The 26,007-nt window shown below is 39.5% G+C and overlaps 3 protein-coding genes across 8 annotated transcripts in view; 1 reads left to right on the plus strand and 2 right to left on the minus strand.

Annotated features, from left to right (window-relative positions):
• The first annotated feature begins 205 nt into the window (after positions 1 to 205).
• klf4 (Kruppel-like factor 4) lies at positions 206 to 4,329 on the plus strand. Its single transcript, XM_038733592.1, has 5 exons — positions 206 to 482; positions 604 to 715; positions 1,408 to 2,290; positions 3,065 to 3,235; positions 3,705 to 4,329. Exons 1-5 carry the CDS (start codon positions 478 to 480, stop codon positions 3,878 to 3,880), a joined length of 1,347 nt encoding a protein of 448 aa, XP_038589520.1. The 5' UTR covers positions 206 to 477; the 3' UTR covers positions 3,881 to 4,329.
• A 2,079-nt stretch (positions 4,330 to 6,408) lies between these two features.
• On the minus strand, positions 6,409 to 18,344 carry rad23b (RAD23 homolog B, nucleotide excision repair protein). Of its 2 annotated transcripts, none has more exons than XM_038733594.1 (10): positions 18,147 to 18,344; positions 17,103 to 17,184; positions 14,289 to 14,368; positions 12,846 to 13,027; positions 12,678 to 12,730; positions 11,838 to 11,965; positions 10,725 to 10,863; positions 10,480 to 10,607; positions 9,657 to 9,818; positions 6,409 to 6,970 (listed from the first exon to the last, which is right to left on the minus strand). In XM_038733594.1, exons 1-10 carry the CDS (start codon positions 18,210 to 18,212, stop codon positions 6,857 to 6,859), a joined length of 1,134 nt encoding a protein of 377 aa, XP_038589522.1. In that variant the 5' UTR covers positions 18,213 to 18,344; the 3' UTR covers positions 6,409 to 6,856. The 2 variants fall into 2 exon arrangements, with proteins under 2 accessions (XP_038589522.1, XP_038589521.1); XM_038733593.1 differs by having other exon boundaries at positions 12,678 to 12,733; positions 18,147 to 18,343.
• Positions 18,345 to 21,495: 3,151 nt separating this feature from the next.
• Positions 21,496 to 26,007, minus strand: part of znf462 (zinc finger protein 462) — a 52,441-nt gene continuing 47,929 nt past the window's right edge. For 3 of the 5 annotated variants that reach the window (XM_038733418.1, XM_038733419.1, XM_038733420.1), the window contains exon 13: positions 21,496 to 25,474. In XM_038733418.1, the coding sequence (XP_038589346.1) occupies positions 25,261 to 25,474 (214 nt within the window). In that variant the 3' untranslated portion in view covers positions 21,496 to 25,260. The remainder of the gene's footprint in view (positions 25,475 to 26,007) is intronic. The other 2 variants (XM_038733422.1, XM_038733421.1) reach the window with 2 other exon arrangements.

Below are 26,007 nucleotides of genomic sequence, written 5' to 3' on the forward strand. Positions count from 1 at the left end.
TACCGTTGCTATGAATACAAACAAACCTTCTCTCTTCCTCTCTCTCTCTCTCTCTCTCTCTCTCTCTCTCTCTCCTCCCCGCTCGCCCCAGCCTCCCCCCCACGTGCTCCCTCCCTCGCGCTAAATGTTTTTCCGTGCTTGTTGCGGGGCAACGAAGGCGTGTCCTGCTCCAGTGATTTAAGGATACCTCTCACGCGGGTTCCTCAGCTCAGACTGCCGGTTGTACTGCATGGCAACAGGCGCGAGGGATTCCCCCGCACGTCGCCTCTCTGTCTTCCCGTTCAAAATTGCTTTAGCGCTAACAAATCAGCCTGTCTGGCTGCTTCTGCCCGGCGCGCCTATCAGCGGCAGCATGTCCTGGAATATGGTATAACGCGCGACGTGGAGCAGAAACTTTAAACCCGGGGAGAGTCCTGCAAACCCATTGCAGTCACACCGGAGAGCAGCCGAAAGGACTCCACACACAGATTCTCATTGATGAGGTGTGGACCTTGAGAAACTTTTAACAACAACCTTTGACCGATGAACGCCTACTTTAATGGACTATAACAGACTGCGCTCGCTGCTCCGCGAGGATTTACCATATTTTCTGTTTAATTTCAGGCAACCTCCAAATGACGTCGAGATGGCTTTAGGTGGGACTCTTCTGCCATCCATATCCACCTTTGCCAGCGGCCCCACGGTCAAGAGTAAATCCATAGGAAGTGCCAATTTAGTGAGTAGTCACTTCTTATTGCATGCGCAATGGCAATTCAACGAATCTGTCAGGGGGAGACATGTAGCCTGTGTCGTTCATTTACAGTGTAGGCTAGTTGTTTTCCAGCGCGACTCTCCCGTGTTATTATGGGCACCGCCAGGGCTTGACACCACGCTCTACTGGGGCGTGCACCAGTTTACATAGGCTTCTCCAGTAGGTTTTTAGCGTGTAGGGAGTCAGTGAAGCGCACATGGGATAGGCCTACTGCAGAAAACATCCCGATGCCCTATATTATGATTATCATTATTAATTCATAATTGGTCGTTCAGTTGGCTACACATTGATTGCAATAATCTTCTGATGGCAGTCTAAGCTTGTGTTACCTACCTATGCTTTCCAGTGCAGTTTCTTTGCCAATGAGAATAATCTGTATTCGAGGAAGCGCTCTGTGCCACTTGCTACACCAGAGTGAGCTCTAGAGCTGAGCTGTCATAATAATCACTTTACATTACAGATACAGGTTCTTTCCTCCCTGAAGCTTTGACTTATACTATATACATATATATAAATTTGTTCAAAACAGGCACTAATTAATAAGTAGGACAGGACAAACTCAAGTGTCTTGGCTACTGTTTACTGTCTGAGTCTTATAACATGATACAAACAAGCAGCAGAGTACAGCCATTAATGTCTCTGTAACTTTCCTTTAGAGATGGAAGGAGGAGCTGTCCCATCTTAAGAGACCCAGTGTGCCAACCGGAAGCAGCTGCTCTGACCCAGACCATCCCACTGCCACCAGCACGACAAGCCCTAGCATGTCCAAAAAAGAGACAGAGCTCGACTTGGACTTGGACTACGACTTTATTCTGTCTAACTCCATCCTGCAGCAGCAGCAGCAGCAACAGCAGCAACAACAGCAGGAGGAGGAGGAGGCCATGGCGTGCAGCTCTGCCCAGGGCCTGTCCCCTTCCCCTGGCTCTTTCTCCTCATCTTACCCTCTCCCCTCCCCTCAGGGCACCGCCAGTGAGCTGCTCTATACTATCCCAGATATCAGTGATGTCTCGCCCTCTGGAGGCTTTGTGGCAGAGCTCATGAGACCCGAGCTGGACCCGGCATACCTCCATGCCACCAACCTCCACGGCAAGTTCGTGGTCAAGACAACAATGGACATGGGAGAATACAGCCAAGGCGTGAGTGTAAGCAAGGCCTGCGTTAATGCGGCGTCAGACCCAACTCCTACACGTGCCTCACCGCCCTTTACATGCCACCGGATTAAGCAGGAGAACCCCAGTAACTGCACCATCTCGCAGCCCATAGACCTACACCTGGCCGGGGTAAACTCGCAGGGCCGAGGGAGCCAGCAGCAGCGCCCCTGCAACTTAGATCTTCATGGCTTCCCTGGCGGAGGGAGATCCATGACTGGCAACAGGTTGTCCTCATCCTCCTCCCTCTCCCCAGACCATCCTCTGAGCCGGGAGCACCAGATTCTGGGGCACCCTCACTCTCAGATCACTCTACCTCCCCAGGGATACCACCATAGCTCCCCGCAGGGCTACACCTCTTACCCTCAGCCATCCTCCATGCAGTACCAAGGTTAGAGCACATTTCTATTTCTCATTGTTAAGAGTTTCTTGTAATCTCTTTCTGTGGCAACTGATTGCTGTAACCTAAGTGTTAAGTCTTTTTATTTAGATTTTGCCCATTAGTCAAAGGAAATGCATACATGCACGTAAAACTAAGACAGAAGAGATTAGACAACAGGAATACAAAGTCAAAGTCTACAGAGTGTATTTAAATACATTTTATACAACCTTAAGGGCTTTAATTATACCCCAAAAACCAGCACTTCAAAAGGACTGAAACCGACATCCCATGGCATTGGACAACAAACCCTCTTTTACTCATAAAGATCCAGCCAAAATGGATATAAGACATTGCCAGATTTTAAACAAAATGTAGTTATTTTGTTGTTTTCATAGGATCAGTGTTTATTGTTGTGCCTCATTGCGGTAACATTTTACACTAAAACCTTTGAGTTCTTTTTTAAAAAATGCTGTTTTGCTTTTTAAAAGCCTTTTAAGTTTAAGAAGACTGATGTTTTCTATCGCATCTTAGGGCTGATGACCGAAAAACACATATTTCTGAATGATTAGAGACATTCTGCAGCTTCCACTGTATATCGACCTATGTGTCTGAAGTGATTAAGCGCTCTCTTTAGCAGAGCTCCAAAATACAATATGAGCTGCCATCATGCAAGCCAAGTATGAGAACCTGTGACCTCGTTACACTGTGTTATATCTGATAAAATTATACACAGAATTATTTCACTATACACGTGATGATGATTTTTATCTTTTGACCCCACAGAGGCCCTCATGATCTCCAGTGGTGACTGCTTGCCGGAGGAACCAAAGCCTAAACGTGGTAGGCGCTCCTGGCCGAGGAAGAGAGTCGCCACACACACGTGTGACTATGTTGGCTGTGGGAAAACATACACAAAGAGCTCCCACCTCAAAGCACATCACCGCACGCACACAGGTATGTAACTGTATGTTATATGTTTTTGTCAGCCATTGTTTTTTTTTTTTTTGTTGTGCCATTTATATCTGGTTTAAATTAAATGATGTCACATGCAGAAGAAGCGTATTTTTGTGTTTTTTGTTTGGAACACTGTTTAACACAGTTGTTTCATATTGTTTTCATTGTTCAGAGCTAATTCCTATCCCAAACAACCACGTCTGTCACACATTATGTACCGACACATTGAATTATTGAGTCATGAAAGGGGGTTAGACAGGATGGGGGAGGGGAGTCGTTTGGCAGGTGCGGTAAAACAGGTTGATACGTATCCCTGCTCAAATACAAACCCCAGGCTGATTAGCTTGGCCTTTATACACTAGCTGCAGGACAGGACGGACTTCTTTTCTCCTCAAGGTGGGGGAGGTTGGGCCAGTTTAACCTCAGGGCCAGCACTAACTGCTCCGTGTGTATTGTGTTTCCATCAAAGGGGAGAAGCCTTACCACTGCGACTGGGAGGGCTGTGGTTGGAAGTTTGCACGTTCGGACGAGCTCACACGCCACTACAGGAAACACACAGGCCACCGGCCATTCCAGTGTCAGAAATGTGACAGGGCCTTCTCAAGGTCAGACCACCTTGCTCTCCATATGAAGAGACACTTGTGAGACTTGGCATGAAGGCTCCAGAACACAAAAGAACGTTAGTAGAACCCAGAACAAACTTGTGACCTACACTTTTTAACAACCATAACTTGCCTTCAGGCCGTTGTCAAGCAACCAGACAAGCTGTGGCCTTCACGGCAAAAAGAGCATTACCCTGAAGACTGATCTCGTCTTTGCACATTGTGCAGGCGACTCGACGAGACCTCTCGGTCAGGGTTGTAAACTTTTATGAAAGGGACCAAACTGGAATTTGTCTTATTTAACCGACAAAACTTGGAGGACCAGGTGCCAACAGCTTTTAACTGGAAATGTACATTTTGTCAGGGAAACCAGGAGCAACAGACAAACAACTCCAGAGGCCTTCTACCAGCAACATGCCAATATAGGCTCTGTTAACAACAACACACTGTTCAAAATACTGTATTAATAAACATCTATATTTATATACACATTTCACCTGCAATGCCATTCATTTCAGGTACAATATTAATTTATACAGAATGGTGCTCAGTGACTGAAGGTTTTTAAAAAAGAAGAAAAAAAAGAAAAGGTACCAAAGATTAAGGAAAATATAAAAAGGGTGAAAACTATTAAAAGTGCCATATGGTTGTTTGTGTGTTTCTTAGAAACCTCTCTTCCACAATCTGACTTAAATCAGGTGAACACTTCACTTATAAATGGTGATGGCAATCTTCAATGCACTGCAGTTGCAAAGTGCAATAATTTATATGAGACATTCATATTTTTGTATTGAATGCGTGAACTCTGAACAAAGATGTTTTGTTTATAGCCAAAAATATGTAATATAATCTTGAATTTTGTACATTTGTGAATAAAAATGCTTTGTTATTGTTTTGTATTTTACAGCATAATAAAATAAAATGTATTTGAAATAAGAAAACTATAATGACCTTTATACTCTTCTACCATATGTACATAATTATCATTATGTCATTGGAAAAACAAAAATATGTTGACACCATGAAGTAAACTGTAGCCGTAAAAAGAAATTACATGCGTGTTAAGCAGAGCTTCCTGGAACATCAGCAGTTCAGGTAGATTGTAGATTTCCCTGGCAATGTAATGGAGAAGCACATTTAAACGGCAGCAATAGTTCACAGTCAGCTCACACACAATATGCCCCTGATAATACTGAGATCGCCGCGGGCAAACCAACACAATGTTGCAGTTAAAAATGATTTCCAAAAAAGTTCACTCCCACAATGTCCTGTATGCACGGGGTTCTCTTTCCACCTGTCAGTGGGAAGAATGAGGAGGACAACCGAGTTACTGGCTGATATTCATGGGTGACACCAAATCTGACTGCCGCTGCGCCGGAGCTCTCAGGTGCACAGAATGAATAAAACCCACAAATATGCTACAGTGAGATATTGTCTTAATATGTTTCTGTCATTATGCCTCATTGTATGTGGTGTTTATGTAATGTATCCAGCTACAGGCCTTATTTTATAAAAAAAAGTTACATGCCAATATTATAAAAGTAAAATTGCATTCATGAAATCCAGCTGTATCCTTAGTGTCCACTCAACAGGTGACTGATTTTGACTGACACTGAAAAGACAATGCATGTTCAAACAATTCTACTGCACAGTATGGCAACATCAAAACACCCCACAAAACATGACTTTGAATTAAAGAAAATTGATAATTAGTTACTGTTAATAGTAACAAATGGTTTAAACATAAGAGCCCATATTTGCCTATGTTTAAAGTGAAACATTTGTATTCATAAAATGGCCATGAGGTTTTAAAAAATGTATTTCAACTGAGTCTCCTGCTTATGGAGTTAAAACATTTGTGCTAATGTACTTGAACTGGTTAATACAAAGAAAGTTTATATGTTGCAACATTTACTTCCTACACAGTAAAAAAAACAACAACTCTGATATTCACTCATTTCATGGTTTAGAAGTACTCAGGCTGGCAAAAAGAGCTTGGCATTGACTTTTAAAAACATGTTGTGGTCTGTGTTGCCCCCTATAGGTTTATTCAGTTTAAGCACCCTCACAGCTTCGTTGTTCAACTGAACATTTCTACATTTTGCAGTGTATTAACAAGCCTGAGGTGACCTGTAAAATATGAGGAGGATTATTAAATAAATTATTCTTAAAAGTCTTTAAAGAGCAACATAACACTAAATTCACTATTGGCAAAAACTTGCCAATAAATTAGGACCAGGATCAATTGATAATGTAATGAGGGGACTGCACACATAATTTACTAAGTGTATTTTGTGTTGTAACTCTAAAGTACTTCTGCCTACATTCTGATTTCTGGAGCAACACTCAATGCAAAGCACAGCAGAATATGCACAACTTTCATTTATTTTGAAAACTTAGTTTTTCTGTAAAAATGTCTTTCCAGCTAAACCCTACTACATGTGTAAAATATATACATGTTAAAATGCCTTCACATATGCATTGCAGTTCAGACATCTTTACACAGCTCCTGTTGATTTACACACAGAAGAGGGATGTAAATAGAAAAAGAACCAGTGCCATACATAGTGCTCGTTTGTTATGCACAACTTTAATTTTAAAATCTCCATTACTTGTGAACTTTAAAAAAACAGAACAATGCATGAATACTTCCATAACCTTTCAGATCGACCCTGAACTAAATTCACTTATATGACATATACTCCTGTTGCAAGCCATTTGGATTTTCCTTTAAAAAAAAAAAATCATATTGGTCTTATTAAAAAATAAAAAGCACACAGGTGATTTCTAATGCAAAGTTATTGTACTTTAATTGCTTCTCCATTTCAAACTGATTACAAACAACAGCATGTCCTTGTATGCTAGCTGATAATGATCCAGTGTTATTAAGAAAGGTGAATGTGGAAGTAGTGAATAAAACTTTTCTTTTAAATTTAAAGGGCTTGTTGTACACATATTCAATATCAGCAATCAAAAAGTAGAGGAAGAAATAAGAAAAGTCAAAATGAACATGGCTCTTTTAATCATCGTCAAAGTTCTGTTGTAAAAGGAAGTTGGCGGCCAAGTTCTCGTTCTTCTCACAAGCAAAGTAGGCTTGTATAACAAGCCCCTCTGGAAATCCTAAAGCCTTTAGCTGGAATTAGAGAGAGGAGAGAAGAGTGGCAAATTAGCTAAACAATCCTTTAATAAGCAAATGACAATTTGGCCTTCTTTACATCTGGTGTTAAAATTTATTTAGGGTGATCATATTAATAGTGTTAATAATAAATTGATAGTGCATGACCATGTGAAAGTACAAGTGTAAATGCACCCAAGACGCATTGAGGATGGACTGTGAACTGCTAAAGGGACGCATAGTGACACATTCCAGGCTCTTGTGATGTAAAAATAATGACAGATAAATCATGTCAGAGCTTTTTTCCACCTTTAATGTGACCTATAATGTGAACAATTCAATTGAAAAACAAACCGCTTCGAGGGGGAAAAATGAAAAATAAAAATCTTACAATAACTTGGTTGCATAAGTGTGCACACCCTTAAACTAATACTTTGTTGAAGCAAATTTTGATTTTATTACAGCACTCGGTATTTGGGTAGTAGTCTACTAGCATGGCACATCTTGACATGGCAATATTTGCCCACTCTTCTTTGCAAAAGAAGGACATCGCCTGTGCACAGCCCTCTTCATATCACCTCACAGATGTTCAATTGGATTTAGGTCTGGGCTCTGGCTGGGCCATTCTAAAACGTTAACCTTCTTCCATGCTTTTGTGGATTTGGATGTGTGCTTTGGGTCGTTGTCGTGCTGAAAGGTGAACTTCCTCTTCATCTTCATAGCTTTCAGCAGACGCGTGAAGGTTTTGTGCCAAAATCGCCTGGTATTTGGAACTGTTCATAATTCCTTCCACCCTGACTAAGGCCCCGGTTCCAGCTGATGAAAAACAGCCCCAAAGCAGGATGCTGCCTCCACCATGCTTCACTGTGGGTATGGAGTTCTTTGGGTGATGTGCAGTGTTGTTTTTGCGCCAAAAAGTTCAACCTTTTTCCCACATGCACATAATGTCAGGAAAATCCTACTAGAACAGCTGAACTTTCTTTGTGAATAATCAGTCACATTAAATGGCAGGTGTGTAATGACTTCTAGTTAACATGAGTTTGAATGTGATTGGTTAATTCTGAACACAGCCACATACCCAGTTATGAGAAGGTGTGCACACTTATGCAACCAGGTTATTGTAAGGTTTTTAAGTTTCATTCCCCCCCCCAGAGATTTCAGTTTGTTTTTCAATTGAATTGTTCACATTGAAGGTGGAAAAATTTCTAACATGATTTATCTTTGTCTCATTTTTTTACATCACAAGAACCTGGCATTTTAACAGGGGTGTGTAGATTTTTTTATATCCACTGTACGTGCCAGTCAGAATCTTCCGTGTGCGCATGTTTTTGATGAACCGGGAACTGAACACATTTGTTTGTGAATGTAAAGTCACAGACTGTAGAGTAGGACTGGATATCAAGCACCGGTTCCAAGTTGGATTCGTTAAGACAGTTGCATTCGATTCTGCTTATCAGTTTGTAACTTTTTGCATATTTCAGTTATGCTCCCGACTGAACTGCAGTGAGAATTTTACATTCCATAAAAATTGCCAGGACCTAACATCACATCATTTTTTACGCAGTAGGTCAACGAAGCATGCAAGAAGAGAGTACTTCTGCTTTCATTCCTGGACCATGGTGGACTGCAAGAAACAGCCAAAACTTTGGCTTAGCTTCATTAACAACACAGTGACACAGCAAAATGCAACACCTGCAGTAAGGATATTTTGTGTAAGGGAAGAAGCACCTCCAATATGACGAAGCATTTACTTCAACATGGTGTGAATCTGAAGGAAGGCACCATGTTCAATGTGTTGCAGTCTCCAAGCTACAATAACAAGCTCACAGCTAACGCTAACAGTAGCAACGTCTCACGCACAGACACAAAACCCAGGTGAACTGACATTCACCTTTTATACTGAAAGTAAATGAATGTCTACAAAGAGATTCCAATATGTATTTTTCTTACATACGAGTCCCCATAAACACCCCTCTAGCACAGAAACTCCTTTCGCTTTAGCCATGAAGGGGAAGTTGAGCAAGGAGAAAGTGGATGAATGCCACCGAGCGGTGACAAGGTTTGTGGTGAGTCTCCTCTGTTTAGGTATGTAAAATGCATTACTGATATCTGCTTGTCCATGGACTTGGCCTTCCATAATATTTTAAATGAAGGGAAAAGAAACCTTCCTGTCACAGCTGACAGTTTACTGATTAGAGCTGAGAATATAGGAATTGGAACAGAGATTTGATAAGAATCGGATAATAAACGAAAGGAGTACACAGTATGAAGAGAGGTAGCACAAGGAAACGTTGGCAGGCGGAACTTTCTCTTCCAGCTGAGCTATTACGTCGACGCTCCGCTGAAGAGAGAGAGGAAACCATTGGTATATAATCCATGTAGGAAGAGACGGTTCAGAAAGTTATTATGCAGTCTATAGTTATAGAGCATTTTTTGGAACTGCGCAAATGAGAGGAGGATATGATGTTTGGTTGTTTAAGCTAAATGTAATCAGGTTAAAATCATATCTAGACACAATCCGGATACGAGACACATTTTAATACCCGGTGTAAAGGGGGTCTTTGTGTTTCTTGTTTAACAGTCTCTACTATTCAAAAGACAAAAATTAAAGTGAGGATTTTGGCAATATCATATTTTAGCACCAACGCTGTACTGGACTTTAGACTGTAGGAAAAGTAAGTGACAGTGCTGCGCTCACTCTCACCCTCTCAATAGCCTCTTTCTCCTGTGGCGTGACCTGGATGTAGCTCATGTGACTCCCTCCGGGTGCTTCACCTGCCACCCCTCCGGCTCCCCCTGCTGGCACTGCCTCTGGATTGGGTTCATTCAGCATCTGGATGAACTGCTCTTGGTGGCTGCTAATCTCCTGCAGAGGTAAATGAACAGTTGAGGCGTGACTATGGAGGCAAAGAAACTGTTCCTTGATGCATATAACGCTGAAGCGGAGCAAAACCACAATAAAAAAAACAAACAACAACAAAAAACAAACAAATCCCTTTTAGATTCGTTTTTATTTTTTCTCCAATAAATTTAGGGGACTAAAAAAGGACAGTTTTAAAAGGGAACTGTAAAAAATCCAACTTTTATTCTCTAGTACAGGCCAAACTCCAAAACACTGGATCCTACAATTCCCATAATCCCGCAATCCAATAGCGTCTCAATTGTAACTTCCATTAGACGCCATGCCTATTAAATCCCCACTGTCTTTCAATCTCTACACCTCCAGTTTCTAACGCAGCCTTGTTAAAACTTTTAAGTCTCAACTCCAAGCTAAGATATTTTTTCAAACTCCCCCCAGAGCCAGAAAGGACAAAGTGTAGGCTTCAAAGGCTAGAATAATACTCCTTATGATGTGTAAACTGAACTTTGTGTGTAAAATCAGCTAAGTGCCCCTTTAAGTGAATTGTGAACCCACTCCTTAACCATAAACTCATTAAATCAGAACTGTGTCAAGAGCCCCCAACACATCCACACCTACAGCAACAATGTTGTCACTTAAAATACATAAAGCTCTTTCAGTACTTCACCTGCAGCAGCTCGGGGTTTTCCCTGCCGATCTCCTGCAACAAGGCAGGAAGCAGGGCAGCGTTCTGCTGGATCAGTTGTCGCATCACCTGGAACTGGGGCTGATTTCTCAGGAAACTCAAGGGGTTGCCTGAAAGGATAAATGTGTGAGTATTAAAGTTTCAGCAGAAGACAGAGACAAAGAAAGCAAATAAACACTTGCTAATGGAGGCTGCTGGAATATGAAGAATAGTATTGAGCCACTTACCTCCCCCAGCACTTGGTGAAGAGCTAGTGTTGGCGGGAATGCTAATACTGCTAGTGGGTGCAGCAGGAACTCCACTCACTGGAGGCGCCGCCACTTCCGGCCCTGTTGCATGACCCTGATCTCCTCTGCCTGGAATACCCTGAAAGAAAAGTTATTAAATATAACAATTAAAAAAAATCACATATACTAAACAAACTAGGGTATCAACACTTGGCTTGTGAGACTCAGGATTACTTGAAGGCCACTTCAGTTTAAAGTTTCGAGTTACATCATGTAATGTACACATTTTAGGATTATGATTATTCAGGGAATTTTGGAGATGTAGTTATGGGTGCAAGATTTGTATAACCATGTCACGAATGTCTAGTCAGGAAACTAGAACTTCCTTCATATTAACACAGTCCAGTGTTTGTCCTACCGTTGTTTTTTTGTTTCAAAAGCCCACGTGAGAAAAGCACCGCGTGTTCAGCAGCATATGGAGACTGTCAAGTAATAACCTGTTTGATAGGTGACAATTCACATTACATGTATTGTTAACAATGCATTCATTGTGAATTGCCCCCTATTAAATCGTTTTATAGTATTTTAATATCCTACTGTTGCAATAGGCCTACATTTATTTTATGTCTACATAAATACAATTGCACATACAATATTTCTATATGCATATATTGAAATGGATTCAATTTCTACTATTTTCTTATTGAATTTTTGACAGTTTATTCATCCACCACATGATTACACACTCATTCTGATGACAAAATGTGCTCAAATAAAAATTCTTAAAAACAGAAAACACAGAATTTGGGATAATTGAAAACGGATTTCATAGGGTCCTATCCACGGTCTCGTTGCCAAATATGCTGTAGCAAGCTTCGTCAGGAGGCAGAAACTTTAGCAGTCAAAATGTCGAAGAGGAACAGACAACATGAGAAGCCTGAACAGACAAAAATTAGTGCACCATGTCTTTGATGACACCATGTATCTGTTACAAACCCGCCCCGAAATCACAGTGGTTGAAATCCTGACCCGAGCAGAGATGCTAAGCTCTGTGACTGCTCAAAATCTCCTAGAGGTATAATGTGTTTTGCTAAGACAACTGACTGTTCTTACTGTGAGCAGGTACTCCACAGCTCTATCTGGGTTGTTGAAGCTTGCTCGCAGAGCTGCTACCACCTGCTCCCTCTCATATCCCATGAGCATCATCTCGTTCACCATGGCGTCATATGATGGGCCTGTCACTGAAGGAAAACACAAACACGGAGACAGCACTTTCAGTAGTGCGACTGAAGAGCTTCATAGTGGGTAAATATTTGTTCAAGTATAGCACTATGTTATGCCACATTTGAAGCCGTTTCAGAAAGTTAAGAACTTAAACCTGATTGCTTTAAATTGTTAATGTTAGTGTTGTTTTACTATTGAACATAAAAATGCGCATTAGTCATTTACTTTAAAACGTGGGTATCAAACTGTCAAGGCCACCAGAAAGATAGATATTAACATGCATTTTAAATGGAAGAAAACTGATCATCAAGATGTTAAGATGCATAAAGATCAATTTATCTACCGTGTCCCATAAAAATAAACAAGCTGCCTCAAAAGCTGAAAATTCAATGACATGAGTCATAATAATTAAGACCTACAGGATGTGCTCTGAGCAAAGCAATATTTGCAAAGCTCAGAGCATGTGGCCGTAGGGAACTGTGGGATTATGTTTTGGCAGAGCCGCAGTATCCGGCTGCTTATTGATTAAGATACATCAATGTCAGCATGCTATGGATATCAAGAAACAGGGTCAGTCAAAATGAACCAACAAGCTCGATTCACACACGGGCCCACAGATCTACCGCATACAAGATGTGGCTTAAAGGCATTGTGGCAAAAAGTAAATATCCCACAAATACCTTAAAAAAAAAAAAAACTGACACATTGTGTTTATATCTGCAGCCTTACCTAGAGTTGAAACTGCCTCATCAATTAGGCTTGTGTTTGTTGACGCCTCAGAGCTTCTGCAAGAAAAAGCAGACCTGGGGTGAGGCGTGATCTGCACAGCACTTCTCAAAGCAAGGTGCACTGAAACCAGATAAGATAGTTGGAAGACAAACATCTACCCATCTTTACCCAACAGGGGTGGAAGCTATTTCAACAGAAGAAGACCGTCTCTCCTCTGGTTTGTCATCTGTAGGGGCATGATCTGTTGTGTTTTCCGAACTGGACGCCGAGGCAGAAGGTGCTGCAGGAGCTGTAGTGCTGGGAGCTGAAGTGGTAGGTGAAGGTTGAGGGGCAGCCGAGGCTGTTTTTGTCTGCAAGACAATTTTAATATATAGAAATATTTTACATTCTATCACTTTATAGTCACCATAGGTAATTTGCTAATAAGTTGTCATGAAATTATAAATTTTTGGCAATCTTTGCATTTTTCTTTGGTGTAAAATTCACTTAAGCAATGTATTGGCTATGTTAAATTATACAAATAAAAGTCATCACAGACTTGAACTTCTATGATATAACTAGCTGGAGCTTTCTTTCATTTATTCTGACTGGAAAATTAAGTTTGATCCTGTTTACGGTTGCCCATCATATTTTTTGCCCCAAAATATGAATATTTTAATAATGTGCATCAACAGACACAGAATCCCATCTAACATTTTTCTTTTTTTCCCGATGAAATACCATGGCTACATTTATTAATTAGATTATTAAATGACTGTATTTTACAGAACATACAGCAACAAGTTTTGAGGATTAAAACAGCTTCTCTCTTTGTGTATTACATACAGGAATATGTCATGTTAGAAGTTCAAAAAACATGCACGTAACACACTTTCGTATATTTTTTTAGGAAAATGGATTGGTGTAAAACTGTGCACAAATTAGCGCAGCTAGGAACAAGACAATCGCTAAAGATAATGTTATAGTCATCTCATCTTCTCTGCAAATGTACTGGAATATATAGAAGTAGTAGTAGTAGAGCCAGGCATTAACACCGCTGACCCCACTCTAAGTCAGCAGTGACCACACTGTGAGCTTCTTGTTCTAGTACACAAAAAGAGCCTGTTCAGCAGAGCTGCAACGATTAATCGATTAGTCATCAACTATTAAATTAATTGCCAACTATTTTGATAATTGATTAATCCCCTTTCTAAGAAAACAATGTCCAACTTCTCTGATATTAGCTTCCCAAATGTGAATATTTTCTGGTTTCTTTACTCTTCTATGACAGTAAACTTAATCTCTTTGGGTTGTGGACTAAACATGACATTTGAGATTCTCACCTTGGGCTGTGGGAAACACTGAAAGTTTTTCAGCATTTTCTGACATTTTATAGACCGAACAACTACTTAATTAATCGAGGAAATGATTTACAGACTTATTGATAATGAAAATAATCGTTAGGTGCAGCCCTACTGTGCAACAGCTCCACCATACAGACATATGTGAAAACAAATTACAAATTCAAATTACAAATTCATAGTTCGGTGTCAGCTCATACAACATTCCAGTGTAAAATCAGTTCAACAAACAAAACCTGCCATTTATTAAAACTATTTGTAATTCCCAAACCTTTGTCACCATGACGACCACAAAGTTCTTCTCATTGATTTTATATTCCTTGATGGCTGTGTCATCGCTGAGGATTTTACCTGGGAAGAAACAGAGAGAGTTGTCATAATTATACTGGCTTTACACAACACAAACTCTGCAACAACATGCAGTGAAGTAACAATACACGGCAATATATTTTATCATTGAATAGGAAGGTTGTTGAGCTGAATAACCGACTTTGGTCACTGCATCTGGTTCTTCTTGCTATAGTGTAAAGCACTGATTTTTTTTCGTGTTATGTGTGTTTGAGAAGTCACTTTAAGTAGGTCACACAAAACCCCAGTGTCAAAAATGCTACAATATGCTTATACATATACAGTGCCTTTAAAAATGTCTAGGAGTTCGCCATGTTTTGTTGATGGTTTCAAAACGAAAAGTACACTGCTGTAATTGGGACTGACAAAAATCTCTCTTTTGAAAGAAAGATGACTGCAAAGCTCGATTAAATACATGAAGGTAGCTATGTCATGAAACACATTTTCATTTGTCTGACAGACAGGTGTGTTCTTCTTTGGCAGGTTTTTTGCTACAGGCAACAGGAGATTAAAACAATTTGAGAAAACCAGCCCTGCTGTAGCTTTAGTGCAGTCTGCTTTGGCTGCTAAGCATTAAAGTATATAGGCCTTCAGTAACAATTAACCCGCTCTGCAGCACTACAATTTTATATCTGTACAATATCACTGAGTATCTAAAATGACAGGGACAAAATAAATTAATTTAGGCCTCTCATTCCATGAGTAGACCAAATCCAGTGCATTTTAAAGGCTCAGTCCTTAATCCAACTGTAAACTAAAGAATAGTCCCATACTATGACTCACAAATTAAGTCAACAGACAACAAAAGCTAAATCTAATAACTATGTTTTCCCAATCCTGTTTAAGGCTTGTTTACATCAGTTTTGTTTGCAAACATGAGAGCAGAACAACCCTATGAAAATTTAATTTCCAATAACAATAAGTTATAAATTGAGATATTTGGAGCCAATCTGCAGTATGGGGATTAAGGAGAGTCCAGGCAGTATTTGATTGATTGATATGGGCCATTATGAAGCCTGACCTATTTTTGATTATTTGTTAGATTGCTCAGGGTATGCCAGCTGTCAGAAATGCCACACTGTGCTCCATTAAAACACTACTGCACAGCGGTAAAAGAAAGGTAATCAGAAGTCAACCACAGAGGAACTAAAAAAGCAGCTTAATTTTTCAGTGTGCAGCAGCAATAGATGTGAGCGGATCAAGTCATTTTTCCTTGATTTCTGCAGTACTCTGGAGGTGTACCACATTGTTGTTGAACAAGATGATATGAACCACTTTAAATTTTATTGCCACAGTGGTTTAAGACTCACTCTTTCGTCTCCATTTATGTGTATACACATATATACATATACACACCAACACACACACAAGGCTGAACGGTTAATCGTTTTCGATAGAATACGATTAGCTAATTGTGAAGACGCGATTAAATGTAGGTTAATTATTATACAGCGCATCTGACCCGTTTTAAACAGTCATGAAGTTGCAAATTCATGCACAGGGCTTGTACATTTTACAACAACAAACTAGAGGAAAACGTGTGGGATAATGGCGCTAGCTGAACCGACACAGGCAGCGGTTGTGCCGCGGTTTTGTCCGGTGTCAACTCACACTTAAGTGTTTCAGCAGCGGAGCGTTTAACCCACACCTTTAGTTGTTAATTTGTCATTTTGTATGCTTCAAGTAGAGATAACAGCTCTCTGTGAGCCCCTTCCGCTCCGCGCGGGCTACATATCCACATGGAGCATTTCAGAATAAAAGCGTTTTGTCCGTCTGATTTTGCAGAGTTATTCAGATTTTGCTTATTTGTTCAGTTGTCCTTAATTTTGGTGCTTCTACCATGGTTAAGTAGGCTACGTTAAATTGTGTCTTTTTTGGTCTGTTTTAACTGTGTTTATTATTGATGTACGATTGGGAGTCTGCAATGGGTGTTTTATTTTGAAAATTGACCAGATTCTCTATGCCGTTCTGTGTATGACTTCCTGTCTGGTTTATCTGCTCTGTGCTGCTTGATGCGGCTTCTGTCAAAAATAGACTGGCAGTGAATATTGAACTTTAGCAAAACTTCAATTCAAAAAAATTTGAAATTGAATCATAATCGCAATATCTGGCAGATATCCCCAAATCGTTCAGCCCTTATATTATAAATATAAACAATTAATGGGAAGAAAATTTCTTCTTAATGCAGAACTACTCCGCTGTCAAACATTTTAAATATTTTAATAGTCTTAATGTAGGCCCACTTTCGGCTTCAAGAGAACTGTCTAGCTTGGAAGCTAGGTGACGAGCTACCTACTTGGATCCATGGTAGCTTTAATGACAATATAAGGCTCCCTGACAGAATACAACATAGAGAAAAGATAAATGTGGATGCCAATATGAATGAGGACAGACCAAGGCATGATGGTATCCACTGATCAAGGTCATAGATAGGCCTATCCAAGAGAACACACTAAAAAGTGAGAATTAAAGTCCATCTCAACAATGAAAACATTGGATAAACAAGAAGCTTCCTGACCCGAGTCTTGTGTCAGTTGCCAAAAGACCTCCCTGTCACTATCAGAATCACCAATGTATTGCTTGCATCAGCTATTTTGCAAGAATTTCTAAACGTGACATTTAGTCTACCTTTAATCAACCATTAATATGAAAATCAAGGCAGTCTAGATTTTGACTGGATAAGGAGAAGAGAAACCATTATCAAGAAATGTGAGGCTACAAGAAGCCTGTAACATACCAGCATATATCAGTTTCAGCTCAGAAACTGAAAAATGGTCCTTTCCTTTCTCCTGTTCAATCTTCTCTTTTAATGTCTTCACCTGTGAACACACACACACACACACACACACACACACACACTTTTCTTTATCCTTTCCGACAGCATTTCGCCCAACACCAACTATAGCATAGTTCAAAAATAAAGTCCAAAGTGTGCAGTTACTCCTACCAACATCATTAAACTGGAGAACCATGTTGAACACTGAATACAAAATACAGACAGACGGCGTAACGTTTTATACCTAACGTTAAGCCAAAATTCATAAAATTTAGCTTTCATGTGTGCTTAAATTGATCTTAACGTAAAGTATGGTGGCTGTATACTTAGCTAACGTAACACAAGGTATAAAGCAGCATTTCTAAAGTGAGAGTTAACTGTTAAAGATGCAAAATGCAAATTCAACTGCATTACAATAGCGTTCAGGCCTTGGTCATCCAAAGTTAGTTTTAATTTGTCACCCAACACAACGTTTAACGTTAGCGTTGGTTTTTACGATAACGTGACGTAAGTTAACGTTAACTTAAACTAACTAGCTTAATTAACACAAACGTTACCTTAAACGCTATAACTACATTAGACAACGTTCATTAACTGCTGCTGTCACCAGCATGGCGCTAATTTCAATTTATTTTACAGAAATAAACTGTGTTAATCACAACTTAACATTACTAGTTTACCTACAAACACAACGCTAGTCAACGTTAACGCTACCCCCCCCCCCATCTGGAACTATAAGTGGGCTGCGGCTAAATACTGACACTTCAAACTACTTTCCTGACCAGTATTTACTACACAAACGTTATGCTTGTAATCTTAAGTCACACGTCAAACACACGCCATGTTAATCCGAACAGTTGGTCCATCTAAAATATAACGTTATCTATCGTATTTCCGCAGACCCGTTCGTCTAACATGAAGTGGTCAAAAACCAAATAACACGGTTTCAGGACATACCCAACTCCCACTCCACCCCCTTCATAAATGTATGGTTTCAACTCTCACCGTCTCCTCTTCATCGATGTCGATTTTGAACGTCTGCTGCTGTAAGGTTTTCAAAGTTATCAGCATTTTGACGTTTGCGTATTTATCCCCGAGCCTGGTTTAACCGGTGATAGTCCAACTTGCAAGAACCTTTGCTGTTTTCGTTGGCTCATTACAAACTGTCAGCCGCCATGACTTTTCGCTTTTCTTCTTCTATGTAAGAAGGTTTGGCTACAGCGCTCCTTTCGGAGAGCCTTTGAATTGCAGCGAACATTTTATTTTTAATTAAATTTTAACTGGTGGAAGAAGCATTCATCATATCCCTTACTTAAATTAAAGCCGAAATACCTCAATTTAAAAAAACCTCCACCACAAAGAATAGTCCTGCATTTAACATGGCACTTAAGTATTTAAATGTTGTAGTTTGTCAATGTGCAGCAAATTAATTAATTAATACAGGCCACGCTGCAAAGTCACCATAACAGTTCATAATCGTAGTAGAGTACAATACTAGTAACAGAAAATACTCAAGTAAAGCTAAGCATATTAGACGAGGAAATGTATTTGCTTACTTTCCACCATTGTTTAATTAAATCCATCCTTTTAAGTGCTAGAAAGTTTAACATAATATTATATATATGCAATTTTAATGTAAACTTTAATTGACGTGATGAAAACAGTACTTGCATTTCACCTCTGGATCCATAAGTTGAATGTTTTTGGTACTTCTTCCTCACATTCCTCTCAAGGCTGACATTGGTGGAATAGACTCGCTGCCCTTAAGATAAGAAAACCTTTATTTGTCCCACAGTGGGGGAAATTGCAGTTTGCAGCAGCAAAGACAAGAGCAGAGATAGATGAGTGTACAAATAGCATAAACAAGTGTCAAACAAAGAAGTACCGTTGTTACAGTAAATAAAAACAAAGTTACTGTCCATTAAATAAGACTAAAATAGACTGCCTTATACAGTACAGTCTCCTGCGGTATAAATAAATACTGGTAATATAAAAATATTGTACTGAACTTGACATAGCGTTTTATCCTGTTAGCACAAGTTTCACAACAACCCTGTTACTTCAAGCATGGAGGAATTTCAAAATCCAGCACTCAGTATTCAGAGGCTTTATTGACTTGTCTCACATACTGCCATGTTGCCCAGCTCTGACTTTGAGAGGACTGTTAAGTACAAGAGATCATATGCTAGAGCTCAATGGGGTCACTTCCCTGGGCCACGTCTCCCTTATTCGCATATCACTTCCACTCAGGTTCTATGACTGTATGTATGAGTCTGTCTATCTAAAGCTCACCTCAACTGTCACTCGCTGTCCTTCTGCCTATCTTACTCTTCATCTCTTACTCTATCCTGACTTTCCTATCCATCTCTCCAATCAGTACCCCCCCCCCCCTCCATCCTCCTGTTGTTACAACAGAACTAATACCTTTGCCTGCCTTGGCCTGAGCACACACTGTCATCAGGCATTCCTTATGTTGCTCCACTCAGCAGCAGCAGTAGCAGTGTCCTCTTTTTCCCTCTCCCCACTGTGGCTGTGCCTCTTGCTCCTGTCTCCAGGGGTCGTCAGTCTGCCATCAACCCCCTCTGAAGTGATGAGCCATAGAGATTACAGTCTGATCCCTGATGAGTCGGAGATATTTATAAGAGATGATGTTAGACATGTGAAATAAAGACGTGGCTCCTTCTAAAATCGGCAGGAGAAGAAATGCAGAGGACATATGTGTAATTGACATTTTCAATATAAAGACAGTAGAGGCAGACTACTCCAAGTGCTGGGATTTAGTGATATAATAAAAAGACCCAAACTGAAAGAAGTGCAAACATAGCTGACATGCATTTCATCCATGTACATTACACACAGACGTAACATTTGCAGGGTTTGTAGCTTTGGTCAGCAGAGCTGTTGCAGAGTGTGGAGTGGAGTAGAGCAGAGAAGAGAGAGAGAGCAACAGAAGGGTGGAACACAAAGTGAAGGCCACTGAGATGCCTTCTCAGCCCAAAGCTATTTCCTGTGGACAAGCTGCCCGAACTATTATTGGTTGTTCTAGCGGCTCTGTGGACATGTTACAAAGGAAATCCTATATGTCACTGAAAATGGGAAACATGTTGCACAAAAGCTAGAAAAGATAACTATGAATACATTTCACAAAGGATATGATTAACTTGGGAGGAGGTGTGAATTACTGCACATTACTGGACGAGAGTGTGTCCACTGAGTATCACCAACAAATACTACACAAAGGCTGAAGTAGTGCTGTTGTCCATCTGACTGTTGTTAACCGTCCTAAAAGTGAATGGTAAGAATAAACATACAGTAAGGCTAATGACAAGACATGCTAGCAGCTCTGTGAAGCTCTACTTAGGTGTGGTGGTTTGAGCTCAATTTGGCATGACTAAAAATATCTTTAGCTTAGAGACATTCTCAAACTGGGATTCCAAAGGTATCATTGCTGTCCAAAGATTTAAGCAAATAATGTTATTTTTAGTAAGATAAGGCTGGCTCCAATGGTGAAAGTCAGGTGTTTGTTCCTCTCTATGGGCACTTACTAATGGCCTTCTGAGAAGACCTCAGATGCAAATGTAGTGTAATGAGTTTCAGCTCTTCTCACTGCCACGAACTGTAAATGATTGCCTATCTAATCTTTTTTTTTTAATTTATGACTAACATGAAGTAGCTATGCCCACCCCTTCTTTAGTGTTCTGCCACCTGGAGACAGACATTTGCTGGGTATTTGTATTAAATATTTTTTTTATTTATATAGCGTGAAATCATAGCAGAGGTTATCTCAGGGCGCTTTTCATATAGAGCAGGTCTGACAGTACTCTTCATAATATTATTTACAGTGACCCAACCATTACAAACATGAGCAAGAACATTGTGACAGTGACAAGGAAGGCAGTGGTAATAATATACATTTTGTATAAATACAACGAAAGAAATAAAAATGGAGGCCTTTTCCTATGATACTCATATGCAGCATAAACTGCAAGTAATGAAGTACTCACTATTTGATCAAAATTGATAAAGATTGTTTTTCTAAGAATTCAATTTGCTATTTAGAAGGCTGTATTATCAGGGAGTTTTAATACTTTGACATATGTGCTGATATGCATAATTCACTTTGAGGGCAGTTATATATCACACATGGAAGTGATTTTACAGGTGATATCATGTGTATGAAGTCCGCTTAAAATATAGAAAATGTTATTTCACAAGGTAAAAGTAGAGCATGTTCCCACAATTCTATATTTAAATTATCACAGTCTTAACATCTTAGTGTTAAGCAAGAGTCACATTTTACAGCCCTGATTGAATTTAAACAATATTTGTCAGCCCAAAGAGGAGATAAACACAATTAACCGTTATCTGATAACTTTATTATCAAGTTAAAAAAAGACAATGAATTACAATATTTACAGAATATCCAGAGATAAATGGAATAAAATTGTAAACAATCATTCTAGGCAACATCACAACCCACCATCAGGTAATCAGATTTATATGGGAAGAAAGGCAAGAAGGAGAGATTCTAGTGTCAAACTATGGAGACAACAGTCTGAAAAGAGAAATGCATCGGAAACAAACTAAACATATATACAAGTATCCAGTGTGTTGTCAGCAGGGGCGTAACTTTGGGTAAACTGGGAATATTACAGTCTAGAGACTGCACACAGTGAGGGATTCATAGTCATTTTCTCTTAAAATGATCACAGAACAACAAACAATTTGGGGTTGACAGCTTCATTACCCAGATCGTCCCAGTTTATCATCTGCTTTACTGGGCTTTCAAGTTGGGCAACAAGCTGCCTTACAAAGCTTATTTCTACAACAACAGTTTTCAAACGGTTTCACTTTCAAAAAGCTACAAGCTGGTCCTGAAAAACAGAAAAAGCGCTTTGAGATTCAGCACCAACTCAACCGGTTTTTAAGGTATAACAAGGACTGAGGAGCAAAGTGGGGCTGCTACATTCCCACCTATTGTTGACAGGGTAGACTATGAACAGGCCTACTTGGAACAAGTGAGCTGATGCCCTTACAGGTCAGGGATAGAAGATACTGGTGTGTCAGATGTCAGAGTGGACATGAGTGAGCTAGATCGCAGATGGATCTATTGGTTTTCTGGCAACCCAGATGGTGGCCAATCCCAGAAAAGGACCAAGCAGTTTAGGTAAATGCCCCAAAAGGAACAATTTTTTTCTTGTGTCTTACTCTGCCATGTTTTTCTTCTTTGCAATAAAAGCCCTGGCCATTAATTGGCCGCAGAACTGCATCATTTTCCTTCTCGCCTTTAAATATTATACAACCACACTGCTCTTCCTATCTGCTCATTCCCATTACAGTACAAAAAAGGAGATATTTTCATTGTAACCAGACATTGTACAACAGTGTAATAATGTTGGATTGGGGACTCAAAAAGCCCCTAAGGGTTAGCTATCATCTTTAGATTTCTTTTTTTCTTTTTTTGAAAAAAATTGAGAACACCTAAAGGAAAAAAGGGTTAAAGTATCCTTTCTGAAACACCACAGTTCAAACACTTAAACGAGTAGTTTTGTTTTCTATACATGGCTGCAGACATGTAGTTTACCTGGGTTACATCCATAGAACTCTAATTCCAAAATTCTATGGTCCTAACCCAGATTTCCCATTTCCATCAATGGTTAAATGCTCAGGAAGGACAATCACAGCAGCAAACACAGCAGGTTTGGTAAATATTTTGGTACCAAGAACACAATTACATTAACTGTGCTCCTCTACAAATTTAACATTGTGTTTATCAGCCATTTTATTTCAGGCCACTTAAGTTTGCTTATTGGTCTTATTGGAATTGGACATAAATTTGACTTAATTGCTATTCATTATCTCATAAGGCTTTAGGGCATTCAAGCAGCAACTTCCAACAAATACAATCTCTGCCTTTTGTCAGTATCAACAATAACGTGAACAACATTTTCTAAAAAGAAGCACACAAATGCAAGCTATGACAGTTGTTTCAATACAGGATGAGAATTTAAAGGGGTTAAAGTTGGGGAATTTGACACCTTTAAAAAGTAAAATCTCCAAGATACAGTCCCAGTGCCGAATATACTTTATATATGTGGAAACAAACGGTTTTAGGACTTTCTGACCTGGTTACACTTGTCTTTTCAGTGTCTCCCATCATGTCAAAACTGGACAATAGACTGTAGAAAAACATGTTTGGTGTCTGTGGCATCAGCCATAAGTTTCTGAAGGGGTGTTTTGAAGCACTAGATTTGAGTTTAATCCTCGATGCCAGCCTGTCAGTCATTTTGGAGTGTAAAAATGCGAATTTGGGCGATGTGGAGGAAACTGGATGGAGTTGAGGTAATCACCAGGGCTGACTGTGAAAGGCAGAGACATCTGTCAGTCAAGTAAACATGGCTCCAAACATACCAATTTTAGCATGGCATTTCATTTGTGGTGCTCACAGCATTAAAAAAAAACATACTTAAAAAACAACACACAGAACACACTGTCAGCTTTCATAGGGACTATTTATTTGGTACAAAATAGTTCAGATGAAAATTTCTGAAAAGTTTCAATGCTGTGAGTATAACAAATGAAATAATGAAATTCCATTCCCTTCTATTGGATTAGCAGAAATACAAATCTCAGAGATGGATTTCTCAAAACCTTGGCAATAAATCAAAGCTATCTGCAGGGCATATATATATATATATATATATATATATATATAATGTTTGATTAAACCTCATCCTCTTTGTTACCATTTGCATTTCCTGTTTAGATGATAAACCACATTTCTTTGTACCAGTACTTACTGTCTGTGCAATTGATTAACCCAATCTGATCTTAATTAAACAATGAATTAAAGAAAGCCATTACAGGAACTGCCCTTGAAAGCACTTGCACACTGGCTTCAACACTCAGCCGTGGTGGTCAACACTTGGTTGGCGCACAGTGTAATCCCGTCAGTCAGATCGCAGGTATGCATATGTCAATAAAAGCCTCCAAACGTTGCATTTAATTATCATTTGTGGATCCACTAACAGTATGTGAACAGAGCTGAATTCTGGCACATCCAATTACAAATTTTGCACTGTGTAATCTCAGTCTATTGATCATGTCTGCAAATACTACACCACCGTTGTTAAAACCTGTAGTAAGGTTCTGGGCTAACTTTTGCTTTTGCTCATCTTAACGGATAACTATATCATATAGATTCAGTCATGACACGTTAAACATATCACTGTTGTTATATTGATCTTCTGAGTGCACAGGTCAACTGTCATATTGTTTAACCTGGACTACAAACAACATGATATTTTACAGGGGAAGGAAGATTTAAACCAGTCCATTTATTTCCACGATTTCACCAGTGAAATTACTGGGCAATAAAATAGTACAGTCAAAATGTGAAGGGTGCCACAGGCTGAAGGCTTATACGTAGTATAATATTAAGGGACCTAAAATATAGCAATTTGCTACAAACATTGAGGGAAATTATCAGTATTTCTACGAATGAAGAAAACATGAACTGTCATTTTACTAAAATAGATAAGGTGCGACTCTTCCTCAGGGAATACTTCTACACATTTAACATGAGGCTAAGATGAAAAAAAGTCTCAAATTTCAACAAGAAACAAGAAAAGGTAGCTCTACAGTGGGCAACGGGTGTAAATGCTTTCATATTTTATTTGTTCCTTTTAGGTAAATTTACAGTAACCCTGTTTTGGATGAGCAGGGGGAGTGTAAAAGGTGCTTCAAATAATAAAATGCTAAATTTAGTTAATCATTTTGGACAACATTCTTTATAAATAGCTTTGTTTTATCTAGGTGGGATCTTTCACTGTAGATTTGACCAGAATGTCAGCAATAAAGAGTTCTGTTCACTATTGGTTACCAATATATTAAGATCTGTCCTAGGGGACTGCCCATTTAAAGAGCTCAGCCGTTTTATGCAGCACAACCTAATACTTAAATATGTAACATCTAAAATCTAGTGATGCGTCAACTCATAAGAAGTCACTTTTTTTCAGTTTAAATCTCTTTGTTTCCTTTAACGTCCTATTTTAAGATCCATCTCAGTGCTGAGCCTACCCAATGTTATCAGTTTCTAGCACAAGAGCCCACAATCAGTTCAACCAAATAGTTGATCCTTTTTGGTTTCAAGCATTGCTTTGTCTTCCACATACTGGCTTTGACTTCTCAGTGATAAATCAGCGGGGTTCCCTTCCTCTTTGCTGGACAGGTCCAAACCTGATTCCATTAGGACAGAGGAGCCACTGGAAGATGACGCTGAGGCCTCTATTGCGGAGGTGGTGCTGGTATCCATTCGGCTGTTGTTAACCATCCTTACAATGAAGAGGGAGCAAAAGTAAGTGCTTTTAAGATGTGGAAAGATGTGAAAAACATCTGACTAATGACACATATATACATGTATCCAGTGTGGACAGAAATAAAACAGGGCTAAAAGTCTGTGTGAGGTTGTACTTCAGCAAAGGTGAGGCTAACATGCTCACAATGCAAACATGCTAATGTTTAGCAGGTATGTTTGCTATCCTAATTTAGCATGTTAGCATGCTAACGTTTTCTAATCAGCACTAAACACAGGGTAAAGCCAAGGCTGATGGTAATGTCATTAATTCATCAGGTATTTGGTCATAAACCAAAGTATTGGACAAACTGAAAATCTATTTGATGGTGGTGCTAGATGAAAAGTCAGGAGATTAGCAAAGTTATTACAACTCATTCCCTGGGGAAATGTCAACCTAATGGAAAGTCAGCTGATTTCCCAAGTTATTATGATTGATCATCTGAGGAACATGACATTACATTACAAACTCATGCCTTTAATAAAATAAACACAGAACTAAAGGTTTTTTTT

This window comes from Micropterus salmoides, unplaced genomic scaffold (genome assembly GCF_014851395.1).
Source record: "Micropterus salmoides isolate LMB-PRFRI ecotype aquatic unplaced genomic scaffold, ASM1485139v1 Ms_hic_scaffold_20, whole genome shotgun sequence".
In the NCBI taxonomy this organism is placed as follows: domain Eukaryota; kingdom Metazoa; phylum Chordata; class Actinopteri; order Centrarchiformes; family Centrarchidae; genus Micropterus; species Micropterus salmoides.